This window comes from Cervus elaphus, chromosome 6 (genome assembly GCF_910594005.1).
Source record: "Cervus elaphus chromosome 6, mCerEla1.1, whole genome shotgun sequence".
NCBI classification, from domain to species: Eukaryota; Metazoa; Chordata; class Mammalia; order Artiodactyla; family Cervidae; genus Cervus; species Cervus elaphus.
Genome location: NC_057820.1, coordinates 12,246,853 through 12,264,281, shown reverse-complemented (window position 1 = coordinate 12,264,281; position 17,429 = coordinate 12,246,853). Strand labels below are relative to the sequence as shown.

General features: G+C 51.5%; 2 protein-coding genes across 4 annotated transcripts in view; one reads left to right on the top strand and one right to left on the bottom strand.

Moving 5' to 3' along the window:
- The window catches only part of STX18 (syntaxin 18), a 108,519-nt gene extending 92,941 nt beyond the window's left edge, over positions 1 to 15,578 (top strand). For both annotated transcript variants that reach the window (XM_043906197.1, XM_043906198.1), the window contains exons 7-11: positions 2,934 to 3,022; positions 9,460 to 9,518; positions 10,962 to 11,031; positions 13,498 to 13,578; positions 14,258 to 15,578. In XM_043906197.1, coding sequence (XP_043762132.1) covers positions 2,934 to 3,022; positions 9,460 to 9,518; positions 10,962 to 11,031; positions 13,498 to 13,578; positions 14,258 to 14,353 — 395 coding nt within the window. In that variant the 3' untranslated portion in view covers positions 14,354 to 15,578. The remainder of the gene's footprint in view (positions 1 to 2,933; positions 3,023 to 9,459; positions 9,519 to 10,961; positions 11,032 to 13,497; positions 13,579 to 14,257) is intronic.
- Positions 15,482 to 17,429, bottom strand: part of NSG1 (neuronal vesicle trafficking associated 1) — a 34,416-nt gene continuing 32,468 nt past the window's right edge. For both annotated transcript variants that reach the window (XM_043906199.1, XM_043906200.1), the window contains exon 5: positions 15,482 to 16,926. In XM_043906199.1, coding sequence (XP_043762134.1) covers positions 16,726 to 16,926 — 201 coding nt within the window. In that variant the 3' untranslated portion in view covers positions 15,482 to 16,725. The remainder of the gene's footprint in view (positions 16,927 to 17,429) is intronic.

Below are 17,429 nucleotides of genomic sequence, written 5' to 3'. Positions count from 1 at the left end.
TAAGATGGCAGTACACCACAAAATGATCCACAATTTCAGTGCATTCCTTATAAGAATCCCAGCTGATTTCTTTGTGAAAATTGACAAGTTGATTCTAAAATCATGAGGAAATGCAAGGAACTCAAGAAAATCAAAGTGTCGTGAAAAAGAACAAAGTAGGAGGACTCACACTCTTCCCTATTTCAAAACCAACAACAGAGCAATAGTGATCAGGACGGGGTACCTGCACAAGCATGGGCATGGATTAATGGGACGGAACTGAGAATCCAGAGGTAAAACCATGCGGCTCTGGTCAGTTGATTTCCTTCAAGTGGGCAAGAATAGTCTCTTTAACAAATGGTGCTGGGAAAATTGGATATCCACATTGCAGAAGAACAAAGATTGACACTTGAGTCATACCATTTATTAAAACTAACTCAGAATAGACCAAAGGCCTTTACAGAGCTAAAACCTTAAAACTTACCAAGAAAACAAAAAACAAAAAACCAACCATAGGGCTAAATCTTCCTGACCTCAGATTTGACAAAGAATTAACAAGGAAAGAAAGTGAAAAAAGCCCATGGAACGGGAGAAAATACTTGAAAATCACATACCTAATAAGGGATCTGTATCTAGAACGTGGAAAGGATTTTTACAAGTCAGTAAGAAAATGATAACTCAATTTTTAAATGGGCAGAGTGGACTTGAGGAGGTAGTGGTGGCCCTGAGAAATGAGTCTGGACCTGAAAAGTGGGGGAAGCTTAGAATGTTCCAGGCAGAGGGAACAGCATGAGTAAGTCCTCAGAGGCCACAAAGCACAGGTCAGTGGAGGAGAGCACTTCTGGGTGAGTAAAACTCACAGAAAGGGGAGGAGGAGTAGACCTTAAGGTCAGGGGAGCCAGAATGCAGAGGGCCTTGAGTGCTGGACCGTGGAGTCGGGACTTGAGTCTCTCGGCATTGGGGCAGGCTGGAGGCCTGGGCAGAGCACTGGTGTTTGGGGCGCCATGTTCAAGTTGATTCTTATCTGCTGCAGGTCAGGATGGCGCCAGGTGGCTGCAAAGGCGAGCATGAGTTCTCTTAACAGACTTTCCATTCTAGCTCAGAGTGGTTCATACTTGATTCTGATGTGAATGATGTTACTGTTTCTAATTTTGGTGTTCTTATCCTTAAAACACAAAGAAGCTCAAGATGGATACCATAATGAGGTCAAGTATGATGTAGAGGCTAGAGAAGGGAATAGCAATCCGCTCCAGTGTTCCTTCCTGGAGAATTCCATGGACAGAGAAGCCTGGGCTCTGGCAGGGTTGGAATGTACATGTATCATTTATAAATACAATGATAGTTCCTGGCAAAAAAAAAAAAAAAACAGCCATTTTCTAAAAACTTGCACAGAGTCATGCATGACATGGAGTTTTTTGTGATGACATATCCAGAATAATAACTGTACTTTGTACACAGGTCTGCCTAATCTGCTTTCTCTAAATTGGCGCCATCATTATGTTCTTTTCCCTTATCAGTCTCCAGACAGAAACTCTGGACTTCTGCCTGTCTCAGTGGGGCTGAGAGCAGCCATGGGAATTTACTGAGATCCGGGAGGAAAAGAAGCGGTATTTGCCTTTAAGTACTTGATGGCCCACTGATAAGCCCAGAAGCGCTGCTGAGACAGCAGCCAGAGTCACCTGCAGAAAGAAGGACCCCATTACAGCCTCCACCCAAGAGTGATACTCCCGCGTCCACCCACCCCCCTGCTCCCAGCCCACCCCCAGAGGAGCCGCACAGGCCTCACCCTCAGGGTCCCAGGTGGCACAGCCCCTTCTGGGAGCTGTGCTGTTGGTCTGCTCTCTCAGAGGTCTGGTCCGTGTTTATATGATCATGATGAAAACATGCTCTAGATTAAAACGTTCCTACACCACCAGTCAGCAGTCTGTTCCCAGCTTCCTGTCCTGAAATACACCAGACTGCACCAGAGCATGGACTGGCATACGTACTAGCAGAAGTTCAAGGTTTATCAGTGGAGTTACAGTTACACAGAGAATTCGTTACAGTGGAATATCATGCAGCAATTTAACAGAATGAGGTAGGAACTTCCCTGGTGCTTCAGTGGCTGACTCTAAGCTCCCAGTGCAGGGCGTTCAGGTTCCATCCCTGGCCAGGGAACTAGACCCCAGGTGCCAGAACTAAGAGTTCGCATGCTGCAACTAAAGATCCCACAGCTGCAGCTAAGACCTGGTGCAGCTACATAAATAGATACTTTAAAATGAAAGAACAAGGGAGATCTATGTGGAGCAACATAGGAAAATTCCCAAGATGCACTGTGAAGTTATAAAAGCCAAGTTTTAGAACAATATGTTACCATTGATATACCTGTGAAAAGCAAACTATTAATACCACACTTGCAAAACTATAAATTATTTCTAGGCTGACGTGGGGGCAGGGGAGGCAGGGAATTGCTTATCTGTATGTGAACGTGCGAGAGAGCCTGCGAGGCCCAATCACAGCACCAATGAGTGGTTATTTCGGGGAGGGAAGGGGATGAGGGATGGTGTGTTGTTTCCTGTATTTTAATGAAATATAGGAAACATTTTAATGAAATTGCCCATACATTTGACAGTCTTTAAAAAGCAGAGGGGAGGGATGTAAGTGTGTATGTGTTTTGAAGTAAAGTCCACTTGAAAACTGGTCCTGAAAAACATCCATTTGGTTTGTGACCATTGCTGAGATCACAGCAGTACTGAAACTGTATGTGGGTCCCCTTTCGACACACACACACAAAGCGTGGATCCAAACACTGTAAAGAATCACGCCACAGAACTTGAATATTAACCAGGAGATAATCGAATATGGACAAAGCTCTACAATTCTGCTTCATCTCAGGTTTTTCAATATGCTTGCCTCCTAAGCCAGCCTGTTCTAAAGTGAATATTTTGCTTTCTGTCTGTTTATTTTTTAAACAGAAAAGATTCCAGTTGAAGCACAACCTGAATTGGGAAACTGGGGAGATGGCAAAGGTGAAGATGAGTTATCCCCAGAAGAAATACAAATGGTAATGCTATTCTCTTCCTAATTGTGTATTTTTAACTAGTTTTAATAAGAATATTTCATTGAATAGAAGGTCACCCTAAATGCTCTTACCCTTATTTTTATACTGAATTTTAAAAATTATAAATAGTTTAGATACAATTTTCCACTTGACTTCCTAATTCTTAGTACACTTTTCATATGCTTTAAATTTACAATAGCATAATTAAGGAAGAAATTGCCTTAAAATAACATAACTAATGTTAGATGTCTTTTTGGCAGCAGTAAAATAGTCTTCTAAATGAATCTTTTATAATCACTGCTATGGTGCTTTATAATTGTTTGACTTGCTGGTATATGATAATGTGAAGAAAGTATAAGTAATGACTGCAAATGACAAGAACCACTTTAACTGCTAATACACCTTTTAGTTACCCATCCTCTAGTTGCCAATGGCAGCTTATCATCTCTGGTTGGATTTCAAAAGAGAAGTGATAGACCTGGTCAGAGCCCAGTCTGGTCCATTGACAGCAGGGCCTGGAGCAGGGGCGGGGGTGCTGGGCCATGCCCTCGTGTGTGTGTGGCACGCAGAAAAAGGGCTGGGGTATGCGTGCTGCGCTCATGGCAGGATTGGAGGGCCACATTGGGTGGCAGCTGCTGCTCACTGGAGCCTCATACATGCTTTATACTTGGGGCTGTTTCACAAACATTCGTTCTCTTGGATGAGCAGTTTCCCCTTAAATCATCGCAGAAGCGTGACACTGATTCCAGTGATGATACCATTAGCCACGACTTTCCTGGGACTTGCTCTGGGGGCGCTCTCTCAGAGGCTGTGGGACTCTTTTGAACAAGAGGCAGAGCTCCCTGTGTCCTTGATAGACAAAAATAATTCTGAGCCCAGGAAGTAACTTGGATACCTTAAAGCGGCCTGCCAGGCCCCTGCTCCTGTCATGGTCCAGATGCACCTCCGATTTGGGGAAAGTGCTCGGTGTTCCCCAGTCCAGCAAGCATGCCTCCCGAAGGCCTGCACACGACTCCAAGCAGCAGTCCTCGCTGGCCAATCCAGTCGGGAGAGGTTGAGGGTGACGCCCAGGGCGGGCAGTGAGGGCAGAGATGAGAAATGGGAAGTGGGCAGGACTCCGTGATCTGGGGAGGACAGCCAGGCGTGAGAGAGAGGAAAAGAGCCGGGAGCCTTCTAACGTGGGGACGCAGGATGCCGGCAGTCAGGGGATGATGCCCTCTGTCAGGGGCGGGTGTGGGTCCTGGGAGGTGTCTGGTGGGCGGTGGGATCCCGGGCCTGGGGCTCCGGCTGGAGATGTGACCGTGGGAGACCCCTGACAGCTGGTGTTTGAAGGCACATACAGGGTGGAGAGGGACACACGCCACCCGGGACACGGGGCCGGAGCAGGTCAAGGCGGAGAAGCCATCAGACTAAAGGGCAGTTTGATCATGCTCCCCTGTAGTCAGAGGATGGCCAAGTTTTCTGAAATCTCATCATTCTTCAGTTTATACAAAATAAGTTTATTACTGAAAATGATGTCATGTGTTCCCCCAGATCATGTAACATGACCACCCTATCTTTGCTAAGAGATAAAAATATGTATAGCACTGTCCCTTCATTAAGAAAGAATACATTTGTGTTTAGGCAGAACTAAGCTTCTATTTAAGGATTTTTTAAAAATACGCTGCCCCACTTCATAAAGGAAGTAGCTAGAGGAATGGCAGGCAGTTGTTTGCCAGAGGAGTTGCCTTCCCCCCGCCCCCACCGGGCAGTGGTGAGCAGCAGCGGCTTGTTAATATCCACAGACATGGGCTCAGAAGTTGTTGGCTGCACGGGGGCTGGACCAGAGGAGGGCTGGCAGCAAGGATATCTGTGATCAGCAGATGTTCGGCCCCAGTGAGAGATGATGCAGCAATGTGGGCTTTGAGATAGAGCAAGTTTTGAATCCTCTGTATCACTTACATCCTCTGTAATTTTGGGGCAAGGAGCTCACTGAACCTGAGCTTGGGAGGTTGACAGTGGTTGTCAGGAATGGGGTCATGTATATATGAGCGCCCAGCGGGGTGCAGGGCACATAGCAGTGGCTGTTTCCTCGCCAACAGTGAGAGATTATTGCTGGGCCCATGGGGTCCTGCGTTCCCTGCATGTTCAGAGGGTGATATGACTGATGTGTAAGAGAAACACACATTCACATCGTGAGGCTTGTCTTTCCATAATGACGGCTGGAGCACCATGCATGCCTTTCCTTGTGCTCTTGACGGAAGCATCGTCCAAAAACGTGCCAGCGACCATTCCTAATAATGCCAGCTACCTCAGCATCACGAGATCGATGACCCTAGCAATCAGAGCCAGCAGGGCCTCCCTCCTTAATTTTTATTGCGTTATTGCAAGAGGATGGGGCAGAAGGCTGTTCTGTTCATCACTGTTATAACAGGCTGTTTGATGTTCACTTCACTCCTTTCTTAATGGGGGCTCATAGCCAAGTACATATCTTACAGTCTGACTGACCCGAATCTTATTTAAAAGGCTCAACCCTGAAAATGAAGAAAAAGAAATGCCACACTATTGGTTTTAAATTGGAAAGCGTTATAGCAAATTGTGGTCATAATTCATAGTCACTGTTTTGGAATTTTTCCTCAGGGTAAAATAATGAATTAAGCTTTATAATAGCAGTTTAATCCATTATTTCACCCACATGAGCTGTTGCTACTCGTTCCAGAATGGCTGCAGAGCATTATGTAATTCTTCGCACATTTCCATTCATCACTCGTGATACAGGTGTATTAACGCCCCTGGGTTAATACAAGCAGATGTTTTGTGGTCAGGCTGAGTGGAACCAAATTGTTTTCTGATGTTACACAGAGAAAAATACCTCCTTTCTGAGCCCACCTTCATTTTACTTGCCTCCAGTGAAACCACTGCAGTTAGTAATATATTTCTTTGGGATAAGTTTTAAAGACATGAAAGTGACTTCTGTTCTTCAGGTTGCCTGAAAAGTGTCCCTTGCCCCTGTGCCCTGAGGCACCCCTGGAAGCACCAGGTGGGTGGCTGGCAGGGCCGGTGGCCTGTGGCCGTGCTTGGCTTACACACTGGGAACACGAGCACTGTTGATAGAATTTGAGCACCACACGGGTGAAAGCTGGGGTCTCGACGCTGGGAAGGTTCACTGGGGCACAGCTGGAGGTCAGGGTGAGGGGCCCGGAGCCACAGGTGTGAAGGTGTCTGGACAGATACAGCGTACCTGGAGGAGCCCAGAGCAGATCTGGGGAGTGGGCTGCAGGCCGAGGGGCAGACTGCCCTCTGGCTGAGCCCCTGCGGGTTTGCCCTGTTGCTCCAGTGAGCCCTTCTTAGGCCTTTGCAGTGCAGACATTTCTCCTCATTTGACACTCCAAGGCCTTGGGAGGAGTGACTTTCTTTTTCTGGATTAGAAAGGGATTTCTGTAACAACGTATGCACAGTGTGGATCTGCAGCCTTTAAACCAGATTATAAACCCTTTGGGGAGGCCTTGTTTGAAAGTCTGACCGAATTCTAAATGGAATAAAGCAGTTAAGTCATATCACCTGCTATGCCCAGCAGTGTCTCAGCACTTGAGCGTTTATTAGTTTAGACGCCCTATGTGGTAGGGACTCGCCCCAGTGGGAGGGACATGATCCCTCCCACTGTTGTTGGAGGTTGCCGGGGGTCTGCACCGAGGGAGAGCACCGTATTCTGGGGTGAGACCCCAACAGTGTAGAGTGGGATGGCCCAGAAAGACAGGCTGGCTGCCACCATTTCTCCCCGGGCCGGGCCTGCCCACCCTCCCCGTCATCTAGGCCTCTCGGCCCCTTTTCAGGGCACAGAGGTGGAGGAAGTCGCCAGCAGGTGTGTCTTCCCAGGCCCTGGAGGTCCCCGTCCTTGGTGCTGACTGTGGGGCTGCGGCTGCACGGTGCCCTGCGGGGCCAGGGAGCCCCGCCGTGAGAGCTGTGCGTGGACTCCTCTCGCCCAGAGACGGACGTGCCCCGGCGCCACGTGGTCCTCGCGAACTCGAAACCGGTACTGTGCCGCGTGCTCAGTCGCTCAGTCGTGCCAACTCTGTGCGACCCCATGGATCGTAGATCGTAGCCCGCCAGGCTCCTCTGTCCAGGGGGATCCTCCAGGGAAGGAGACCATGCCCTCCTCCGAGGAATCTTCCCAACCCAGGGATCGAACCCATGTCTCCCGTATTGCAGGCAGATTCTTTACCAACCGAGCCACCAGGGAAGCCCAGGGAGGGTCCTCCAAAGCATTTAATGACTCATTTTGCTTATCCAGAATCTGAGTCCTGAAGAGATGACATAACAAGAATAAACATTCATAGAGGTGAAGTTGACCTCCTAACAACTCTTCTAAGTACTCTAGCTATCCCTAGTTTAGTGATGAAGACAGAGGCACTGACAGGGTGTTACCTGCCCAAGGGCAAACAGCTTAGAAGATGGAGGAGCCTTCCCTCCCCACCCTCAGGATCAGGCAGGAAAGGATAAGAATCACGCACCATGTCTGTTCACAAAGAGAAACTGACAGCCACACAGAAGGCCAGTGACTGGTCCAGGGTCAGCCAGGGAGTCCCCCTGAGGACACAGGAAATGGGTCATCGGAGCCCCTGGCATGTCCCCCACCTCCCCTGGTGTTTGGTGGCTGGCTGCCTCACTCAGCGGATGAGGGGGGAGGTGTGCAGGTTTGCCACCCAGACAACCTCGGAACCACCCTTCCTGTGCAGGGGAATGCGGGCAGCAGCCTGGCCACTGCCTCATCTACAGGCCAGATCGCGATAAAAGGCTCCCGTGCTCTGGGCTGTGGGAAGCAGGTTCTGTTGGGTTGGTTTTTTGTTAATGCAGTTTCATTGTAACTCCCGCCCCCTGGATGGAGCCTGCTCTCCATAAAGCTGGCCATAGGCACACCTCTTCTGTCATCCCACCTTACTGCTTGATCCCTTCAGGCCTTTGTTTCTCTCACTTTCTCCAGGGATGGGGAATTTCTCAGGTAACTTCAAGAACCCATCTGGCAGGAAGTCAGAGCCAGAATGTGATCCACTCCCGACACAGCTAACCAGGAGCCCCGCAGAAGGAACAGTAACACAAAGGCCTGAATGGAAGCCACATGCCCTTCAGCTGGAGAGGAAAAAAAGCAAGCTTTGTTCCCAAGGAACATTCCAGTAATAAACCACCTCAAACCACTAGTTAATTTTGTTTAGGAATAGTTCAAAAGCATGAAAGGACTGTAGATTTAAAAGATTAGGGCCATATTTTGTCATTAGAAAAATTCAAAGAAAATGCCCCCTGCCAAAAGGAAAAATCCAAAACCTGAGTAAAAGTACCTGAGAGAATTAGTCAAATTAGCATCCACATGCTGAAGTAATTATATTTTTTTCTTAATACTGGACTCTTTAGTAACTGCTGACAGCTAACAGAGCAGATTCTTTCAAACTCAGGAGTGAAGTTATATTCTCTTAAATCGCCTTTTTGATGCACAAATTGGGAGGGCCATCTCAGTACTATGTCAGCAGCCGGCAAGGCAGCCTGCTGTGGTTGGGGTGGCCCTTTGTGGGGCTTCCCCAGCGCTCCCCCAACCCCCTTCCACCTCGCTCTCCATCCTCTGACGCGGTGGGTCTGGGGTGGAGTGGAGGCCTCTGAGCGGCCCCATGCTTATGGTGCAGGGGTGGAACAGGCCAGACCCCCTAGGCCAAAAGGGAGAGAGGGCAGACCCAAGGAGAGAGACGTGAGGGCGGACCTTAGGCAGGGAAGGCATGAAGACAGCAAGGGCGCCGAGGAGCCCTGGCAGAGGAGCACGGGAAGGCACGGCCAGGACAGCGAGGCTGCTCCCCGGCAGGTGCGGAGGCAGAGCTCAGCGCCTCATCGTCCTCATCCCTGTTGCTGAACTAAGGCAGGGTGGCCTGGTCCGCAGCTGGATGTCCAGCCTCTGCAGGCCACGAGCTCCCTTCTGTTCCCTGCACAGGGCCCGGCACACAGGTGCCTCAGAGAACATTTGTAGGTGTGACTGCAGCTGGAACAGGGGTGTGGGTCCAGTATGGTTCCCACCCCCAAGCAGCTGACAGTCACACAGAAGGTTGGAGACACACACAACGTGATTCACGCATCACGGGGTGACCCCCACGCCTCCATGCTCCCCATCGGTCATTAAAGTCAGCTCGTATGCTTGCAGTTCACATGAGTGAGATGAGAGGTCTACTAGCCTCAGGCAGCCCCACTGTGCTGTGGGGTTTCATTTTCTTCCTGCAGCCTGGCTGTCCTCACGTGAATGCTCAGGGTCTTCTAGCAACACTGCCTCGGTCCTTGCTGGAAAGAGGAGCTCCGGCATGGTTCTCGGACGGCGGATCAAAGAGTTCTACACAGACTCACTGTACTAGACACTTGCCTTTGGTTGGGTTGCTTTGAGACTCGAGTTCAGTGTGACATTATCCTTAATGTGTTTTGTTTTCTTACAGTTTGAACAAGAAAATCAGCGCCTGATTGGTGAAATGAACAGTCTGTTTGACGAAGTGAGGTATGTGTGTGGGGTTCCCGGGTGAGCAAATGGCCTAGTTTACAACTTTCCCAGAAAGTAGAAACTTTATTCATTTAATTTGGTGCTCAGGCATCCACATGTGGCCTTTGGGCCAAACGTAGCTACCCCTGCCCCCAGCCCCCCCACCCCCTGTAAGGAAGCTGCCCGAATTCACCGCCCCTCAACTTGTGGGCCTGCGAGGTACCCGCTGTGGGCCACTCCAGGCTTCCGGGTGCTGCAGCCCCATCTGAGAGGTCATGATGGCACAGGTCACGACAGCTGCCAGGAGGGGACTGTCTGCACCTAGCTACCCTAAGGTGAACGGGCTTAATTAAGTGTAGATAGGGACAGCTGGCAGAGGGAAGCCCTGCAGAGGGCCCCACTGGTGTCTGGCCACGTGGTGGTCACCCACGCAGAAGGCCTGTGGCCATGGCCCACATGAGTAGGGTCACTGCCCTGCCCTCCAGTGAAAGCGCTCGGGCCTGTCGCCCTGGGGATGCCGGGAGTGTTCTGAAAGGACGCGCTGAAACTCTTGTTGCATCGTGGCCACTTCCCAAAAGAAGACGCATCCGGACACATCAGCCTTGCAGCCCTGGAGACTGAGTGCAGGGGTCTCCCCCTGACCGCCGCCCCGGGCTCTTGGGCGGCCTCTGCCCTCACAGGCGGGCCTCCCAGTCCTTCTTTGAGATGGTGCTCTTCCCACCCCGGCCCCTCCTCACTCTCCTCTCCTCTCCTCTGCTTCCCTCACCTGGTCTGGGGGAGTCATCTCCCCACCGAACATCGCTTCCTCCTGGGCTGGGAGCTCAGCCTCTAGACACGCATCCCCTAGACCACCCCAGGGTCACCCGTGCTGCCCAGGCAACCGGGAGAGGCCGACATGGTCCAGTGCTGAACCCAGATGGGATATTTTCAGCCGGAATCAAAGGAGGTTTCCTCTCCACAGAGAGCTGGTTTGAATGGTGAATGTACCCTTTCCTCTAATCTGCTGAGTGGTAACAGAGTTTTGGGTAACAGCATATTCTGGTGTTTTCTTCTGAATCCCCACCACGTGTGACTGTGTTGCTAGGACAGGGCTCAGCATTAAAGGAGACTCTGCCTTTTCTAAGTGCTGGGTACAGCCACATGCTCCGGGCCCCACACTGACTCAGGGGTCAGGAGTCCTAGGGGTCAGCGTATGAAGTGGTAGAGGTGGGCTTCCAGACCCTCCAGTACACCCAGAAAGCTGAAGGGCGTTAAAGCGGAACCAGTAAGGAGGGTGAGCCTCTGCCCCTGTTCTCCCTCCTAAGCCCGCGTCCTGAGCAGGCCACCGTGAGCCACCGTGGTGTCCCCTCCCTCCCACCCCTTCACTTAGAAGAGACTTCTTCAGAAATGTGTGACATTGCTGTTAAGATCACCAAGTACAAACAGTTAATGTGTATCTGGTTTTTTTTTTTTTTAATGAAGGCAAATAGAAGGGAAAGTGGTTGAAATCTCCAGACTCCAAGAGATCTTCACAGAGAAGGTTTTACAGCAGGTAAGAAAAAATAATTGTTTTTAGTTTTAACTTAAAGGGGCATCTACTCAGAATTTGGGACATTTCTTCTGAGGTCATCAGGCCTCTGCAACTGTTTCCTTGTGGCTCAGCTGGTAAAGAATACACCTTCAATGCAGGAGACCTGGGTTTGATTCCTGCCTTGGGAAGATTTGCTGGAGAAGGGATAGGCTACCCACTCCAGTATTCTTGGGCTTCCCTGCTGGCTTAGCTGGTAAAGAATCCACCTTCAATGCAGGAGACCTGGGTTGGATCCCTGGGTTGGAAAGATCCCCTGGAGAAGGGAACAGCTACCACTCCAGTGTTCTGACCTGGAGAATTCCATGGACTGTGGGACAACTTTGCACGCGCCCCAGCCCCATGAGGCAGAGCACATGGGGCACGGGAGGCAGCTAGGTTGCGGTTCTGAGTGCCCTCGGGAAAGCTGGGGAGCCTCTCAGAGCCACAGTTTTTTTCCATCTATAAGATGGAGCAGCCTTTCTATGGTTGTCGTAAGGCACAGACATAACCCACGGAAAGTGCCCAACACAATGCCTGATGGGTAGTAGCTTTTCAATCAGCAGGGCTGCAGGCTCAGACTCTGCCCTCCCAGATGCCAGGTCCCTCCCACCTCGGGTGTCCTGTCCTCACAGGAAGTGTGACTGTTCTCATAAGTGGATTTTCATGTCATTTCTACCTGCTTACTGTTTGGAAGTTCTGGCCACTAACTGACAAAATTTTTAGAAAACACCTGATAAAATTTCCATTTTGTATTCAGCATCCACAGAATGGAAGGGTTTGAAAGACAAAATCATTTTTCTCTACTGTGTTAAACTGGGCCACTTGACGTAAGAGACTCCACTCACAAAATGTCCCCTAAACCACACAGCTGGAGTCAGATCATTGCAGACTGGGCACTCAGGGTTGTTCAGGTTCATAGGAGTTGCTCTTTTTACGAGCATGTTGCAGGAACTATTCTAGTCCATATATGCTAAGCCTCCATTTAGAAGCCTAATGCTCATCAGTTCAGCAACCTACTACAGAAAACAGCTCAATCAGATGTCTCCCTCCCCGAACCCTGGCAGAGCCAGACAGAGAGCCCCAACCTGGTTCCCCATTGCTCGTTGTATGACCTGCGGTATCCCCAAACCCCCTCCCCCTCTGCAGACTGGGGCCCAGGTCACGAGAGTCACTTTCGGGTGGAGAATAGGAAGTGCCCGGCCCGCCCTGGGCTCTCTGAAACTGGGAACTGAACTGGGAACCCTTGTTATTTGTGGGTGTGGCTGCGGCCGACCTGGGCAATGCCCTATTTCACTAGCACAGCCAGAGTGTCACCAATGGGCGGAGCCCACGTGCAGCGAGAAACACTCAGGTCCTGAGTGGCTGAGTGCACTAAAAGCTCTTATTTCCACAACCATCGTGTCTGCTCCTCAGCCCAGCTGCCAAGGAGCACTGATTGCCATTCACGGTTGCTTCTGGTTAGGGGGCTGCTTCTCGGGTTGGGAAGCAGCTGTCCTGGAGTTCTTGATGGGCACCCTGCGGGGTGGGAGCGAGGCCCAGCCTGTGTCACACCCAGGGCTCCGGGGCTTGACCTGGGAGGGGCTTGCAGAGCACAGACTGAGCCGCACCTGGCTTCCCAGCATTTCTAAGACCCGAAAAGAGCTGAGTGTGTCTGGGATTTCTCATCTGTGTTGCAAGGTGGCTCTTAACAACACACTCACGGGAGCACCTGCCCCCACGGGGAGAGTCTCCAGGACGCAGTTAGAGAACAAGGCAGTCTCTGGCCCTCGGGTCTTACCCTGTGTGGCTCTCACTGCTGGGAAGCAGAGGGCTGAAGGTCGCTTTCCTCTCTGCGGTACTGGTTCCATGTCAGTCTGGTTTCCCTAAAACCCGAGCTTGTTTACATTCCCGCCCACCCCCTAGAGGAAGGGGGAAGGACAGCCAGCTCTACCCCTTAGAGGGCAATGTGGGGGTGCCGGGTGAGTTATTAGCCAGACGCTTCTGTGTAAGCCCAGGAGCCCATATGTAAGCTTTCCAAGTATTCGCACTAAAATTCTGCAAACCAAAGCGCCATCTTGAAGCTAGTGTGTGTGTTTTAAAGTCACGTGCACCTTGAAAGCCCTGGCGTGGGGCAGCCACTCTGATCGAGCGCGTGTGTGTTTGTCCCTTTCTGTCTGGTGAGTGGACGGGAAGGCGGCAGGCGGGGGTGCAGGGAGCACAGGCCCCCATCCAGTCCCAGTCCTGCCACTTGGGAGCTGTGTGTCTCCGGGAAAGTTACTAAGCCTCTCTGAGCCAGAAGTTTCCCTCTGGTAAATGGGAGTGTTGCCTACCTCCCGGGTGCTGTGAGGACTGGTGGGTTCATGTGTGTAAAGCCCCCACCCTTCGCATGCGGCAGCTGCTGTTTCTATTGTGACGGACACTTGGGGAAGGAGGACAGTTACGTTTATCTGCCGCTGTTGTCCTCCACAGGAAGCCGAGATTGACAGTATTCATCAGTTAGTAGTTGGAGCAACTGAGAATATCAAGGAGGGCAATGAAGACATCAGAGAGGTGGGTACTCTAGGCCCCGAGTCTGACTCGGAGGCACTGCGTCCAGGGTAGTGGTCGCCTCGTCAAGGCCGCACACACAGGCGGATCTCAGGACCATGCACGGGATGGACCGGTTCCATGGTTCCATCCTGCCCAGCCCAAGGTCTGCTCACTGCCCTGCAGAGGAGCCGTTCTGGGGCGCAGGGGCCACTCCCTAAGTCCAGGCTGGGTGCCACTGGCGAAGCTTGTTGGACCCCCACTGAGGACCATAGCCCTGGTCGTTGACGGGACCGCCAGAGTCGACCCTGTTGAGTGGACTTTATTTTTTGCAGTCCTCAGGTTTGGGTTGATGTGGGACCGCTCTTGGGCCACCACCGCCATCGCACTGCCAGGAAACAGGCCAGGGGAGCGGACACGCAGGCTGAGCCTGCCTGTGTGGGTCTAACCCTGGGCGTACGTGAGCTGTTGCTCCTGGGGGACTCATGCAGGAGCGCCACACGGTGGCTGACCAGCGAGGGCGAGATACCCTGTCTGTCTTCCAATAGATCTTAAACCCACCTTTCGGTTTTGCTTAAAAACTGAGCCATCCATGCAAGGTGGGCACAGGCTGGAGCAGCCCCCACAGTCACAGCCCCGCAGGGGGAGCGCAGGCAGACACACATGGACCTTTCGGACCAACCCCCCTCCCCTCCTCCCCCAGGCCATCAAGAACAACGCCGGCTTCCGGGTGTGGGTGCTCTTCTTCCTGGTGATGTGCTCCTTCTCCCTGCTCTTCCTCGACTGGTACGACAGCTAGGTGGCCCGGCGGATGGCGCCCGGAGCCCCTGACAGGGAGCGGGGCTGAGATCTGTGCTCACAGAAGGGACACCAGACCTGTGGCTTAAGCATGCAGTAATGAAAAAGAAAACCACACAACTGAAAACGGTCTGCGTTGCAATCCTGAGGCCAGAGGGAAGGAGCGGGAGGGTGGTTATTCCTGCACCTGACAGGGCTGCTGGGGGGTGGGGGCTGCCCCAGGGAGGGGGCCTGGTGGGCTTCCTGCTCCATGACCGTCTCCGATTCAGAGGGGGCAGTGGCATTCCCCACCCCAGCAGGAAGAACGCCGGTCAGTAGCTCCTCAGGGCAGATGACCTGTGCTTCCTGTGGTTTCCTGTGTGCCTGAGCAACTGATGCATAGACTCCCGTGCAGAGGAAAAGACAGCTCGTCTTCAGCCTGTGAATCTAGTAATAGAACCACAGCCACTTACTGTCTTATTGGTGGGTCCAAGGTTAGGAAGTCACTGCGGGCCCACCTGCCTCCTGTCGGGGAAGAAATGTGGGCAGGGGCCTGGCTCCTTGCAGCACTTTCCTGCGGAGGGGAGGCCTGACTTCCTGCCCCTGGGGCCCCCCAGAAGCTTCGTCCAGAGAAGGGCCTGGGCCTCTTCCCAGGAGTCGGGAATGCCAGCTGGCACAGATTCGTGAGGCATCTGCAGCCACGTCTGTGCAGAAAGTCCCTGGCGCTCGTGGGCCCCAAGGTATGGTCAAGGGCTCTGCACAAGACAGTCCGGGGGCGCCAGAGGGATCCTTGTGTTCTTTATTTGCACAAAGTGAGAATGTCGAAAGTTACATGTGAACGAGTTTACAGTCAATAAAATACACGTCTACTAGGAAACACAAACAGGGTCACCTTGGCGCTGCGTGGACATGGGCTGGAATTGGCTGATGGATCCTCTCTACACAGGAGGAGTTCTGGCACAGTTATTGCTCTTTTGCATCCCCACAGCCTCACAACGTCCGCCACTCTATGTGCCCACCCACTGCTCCAAGGTCATGGTCATTGTTTCCAGACACCCTTGATAATCAAATATACTGTATGTTTTGGAAGCACATTTCAGGGAACAGTAATGGAGATGGCCATGACCACCATGTGTGTTCACAACACAGCTTGCACTATTTGTCATTTATTTTTGATCTAAAAAAAACAAAAAACAGTGAAACTTCTGACATGTCCACCAGAAACAACACGTTCAAATAACATGGAAGAAAATGTCTGTGGATGTCTTTTTTTCTATTTAATCGTCTTACACACTTGGTTTATCTAACTGGCAATTCTGTAAACATATACTTTTAATGTCAAGATTCAGGCTGAAACATAACTGTCTTACAAAGACTGTGAATGGAAATGTCATAATTGGACTTGAAGCTCCCCCCCCCCCCGCCGCCAGCCTTTCCAGCCTGTTTCTTACATCAAAGGAGTTACATCTGTTCCACAAAATAAAAATCAACATAGCCTTGACTTATACCAACAATTACACTTTTCACTTTCCCCACCCAACTAAGTGTTTCAGAACTAACCTGCTAACGGGCTTGTCGGTGCAAACTTGTTCATAATAGACATGGACAAAAGGGCTGGTTGGGTCTCATTCCTACTCCGCCCATCACAGAGCAGACAGACTACCTACAGGGAGACGGGCGCCTGCCTCCTCCCAGAGTCCCCACCTCACGTGCTCTGACCCAGTCCACAGGCACTGGCTCCTCCACCCAGCCAGCGCCCCCTGTACAGAGAGGCCGCCGCCTCGCTGCAGCGCCTGTGCACTCAGCAGTGAGCGCGGGAGAGGAGTGCATGGCCACCCCCTGGGGGCCTCTCTGCTTCCTTCCCACCCTCCTCCACCACTCACTATGGGGCATGGGCTTCTTGGCCTATTGGAGTACCGTTCTGGGAGGTGGGAAGAAACATGAAGTACAGCTTGCCGTTAGCACAGCAGGGATCACTCTAGATACGGCTGTGGAGTAAAGTTTGCAAAACAGCAATGTGGTTTAAAAGAAAACAAAAATCAATTCCACAAAATGCAGTATTATCTATCTGAAGTTCAAACCCCTTGCATGTCCAGTGTAAATTTTTTGTTTTTTTGACAGCATCCAGTAAATCCCAGGAAAGTCACTAAATTAAGATTCCCTAACATGGAAAGTGGTGGCAGAGCTCCCTAAGCAGTGCTGATACGCACTTGACTTTACGCCCGTGAATGGTCCGCAGCAAGTTGTATTTGCAAAGCAGCAATTAGCAAACAGAAGCGGTTGCACCATACATGAGTAACCTCTATAAATTATCAGTAATTATATTTGATGAAATGTCCCTCAAAGTCCCCTTGTTACCCTCAAGCGACACCGTTAAGGAACTTGCCCGTCTCGCTAAGCGGATTTCTCCGCGGCCTCCGTCTCCTGCTCCGAGAGCTTCTCTTCGGACAGAACGGACATCCACGGCGACACGGAGCGGGTGATGCTCTGCTTGGCCAGGTTGTAGTGGTTGATGACGGTGTAAAATTTCTCCCGGGCGTTGGAGTCTTGCTCTGCATAGTAGCTCTCCAAGCCTTCTGGGATGCACTGGGTGTTCTGCAAGACAAGCAGCCCCTGAGACACACACACCGACGCAGGAGGTGGGCCGTGAGTCTCCAGGTAACACCCGTGGTCACCGAGCACCTCCCTAGGTTTGGGGGGGACTCAGTGATGAGCTGACCGCCTGGCGCTGATGGCATCGTAACAGGATGAGCGTCTGTAAGGCCACAGTGATGGGACTTAGCGGTTCTTCCTGCTGTTCTAAAGCTCTTACACTCGTGATTTATTTTAAATCGAACCAGGGTCTCCCACATTGCAGGTGGAGTCTTTACCAACTGAGCTATCAGGGAAGCCCGTTTTAAATCTACTAGAAAACAATGCAACTTCTGACATGTCCACCAGAAGCAACAGTGAAGAAAGGCTTCTGTGAGCCGGTTGGGGGAGGCACACTTGAGGGCACTTGAGCTGGGCCTGGGGGCAGGAGGACCAGGACGCAGGCTGGAGAGAGGCCCGTGGCCACAGCAGAGGGCGAGGAGCCGCAGGACACAAACGCCGGGGAG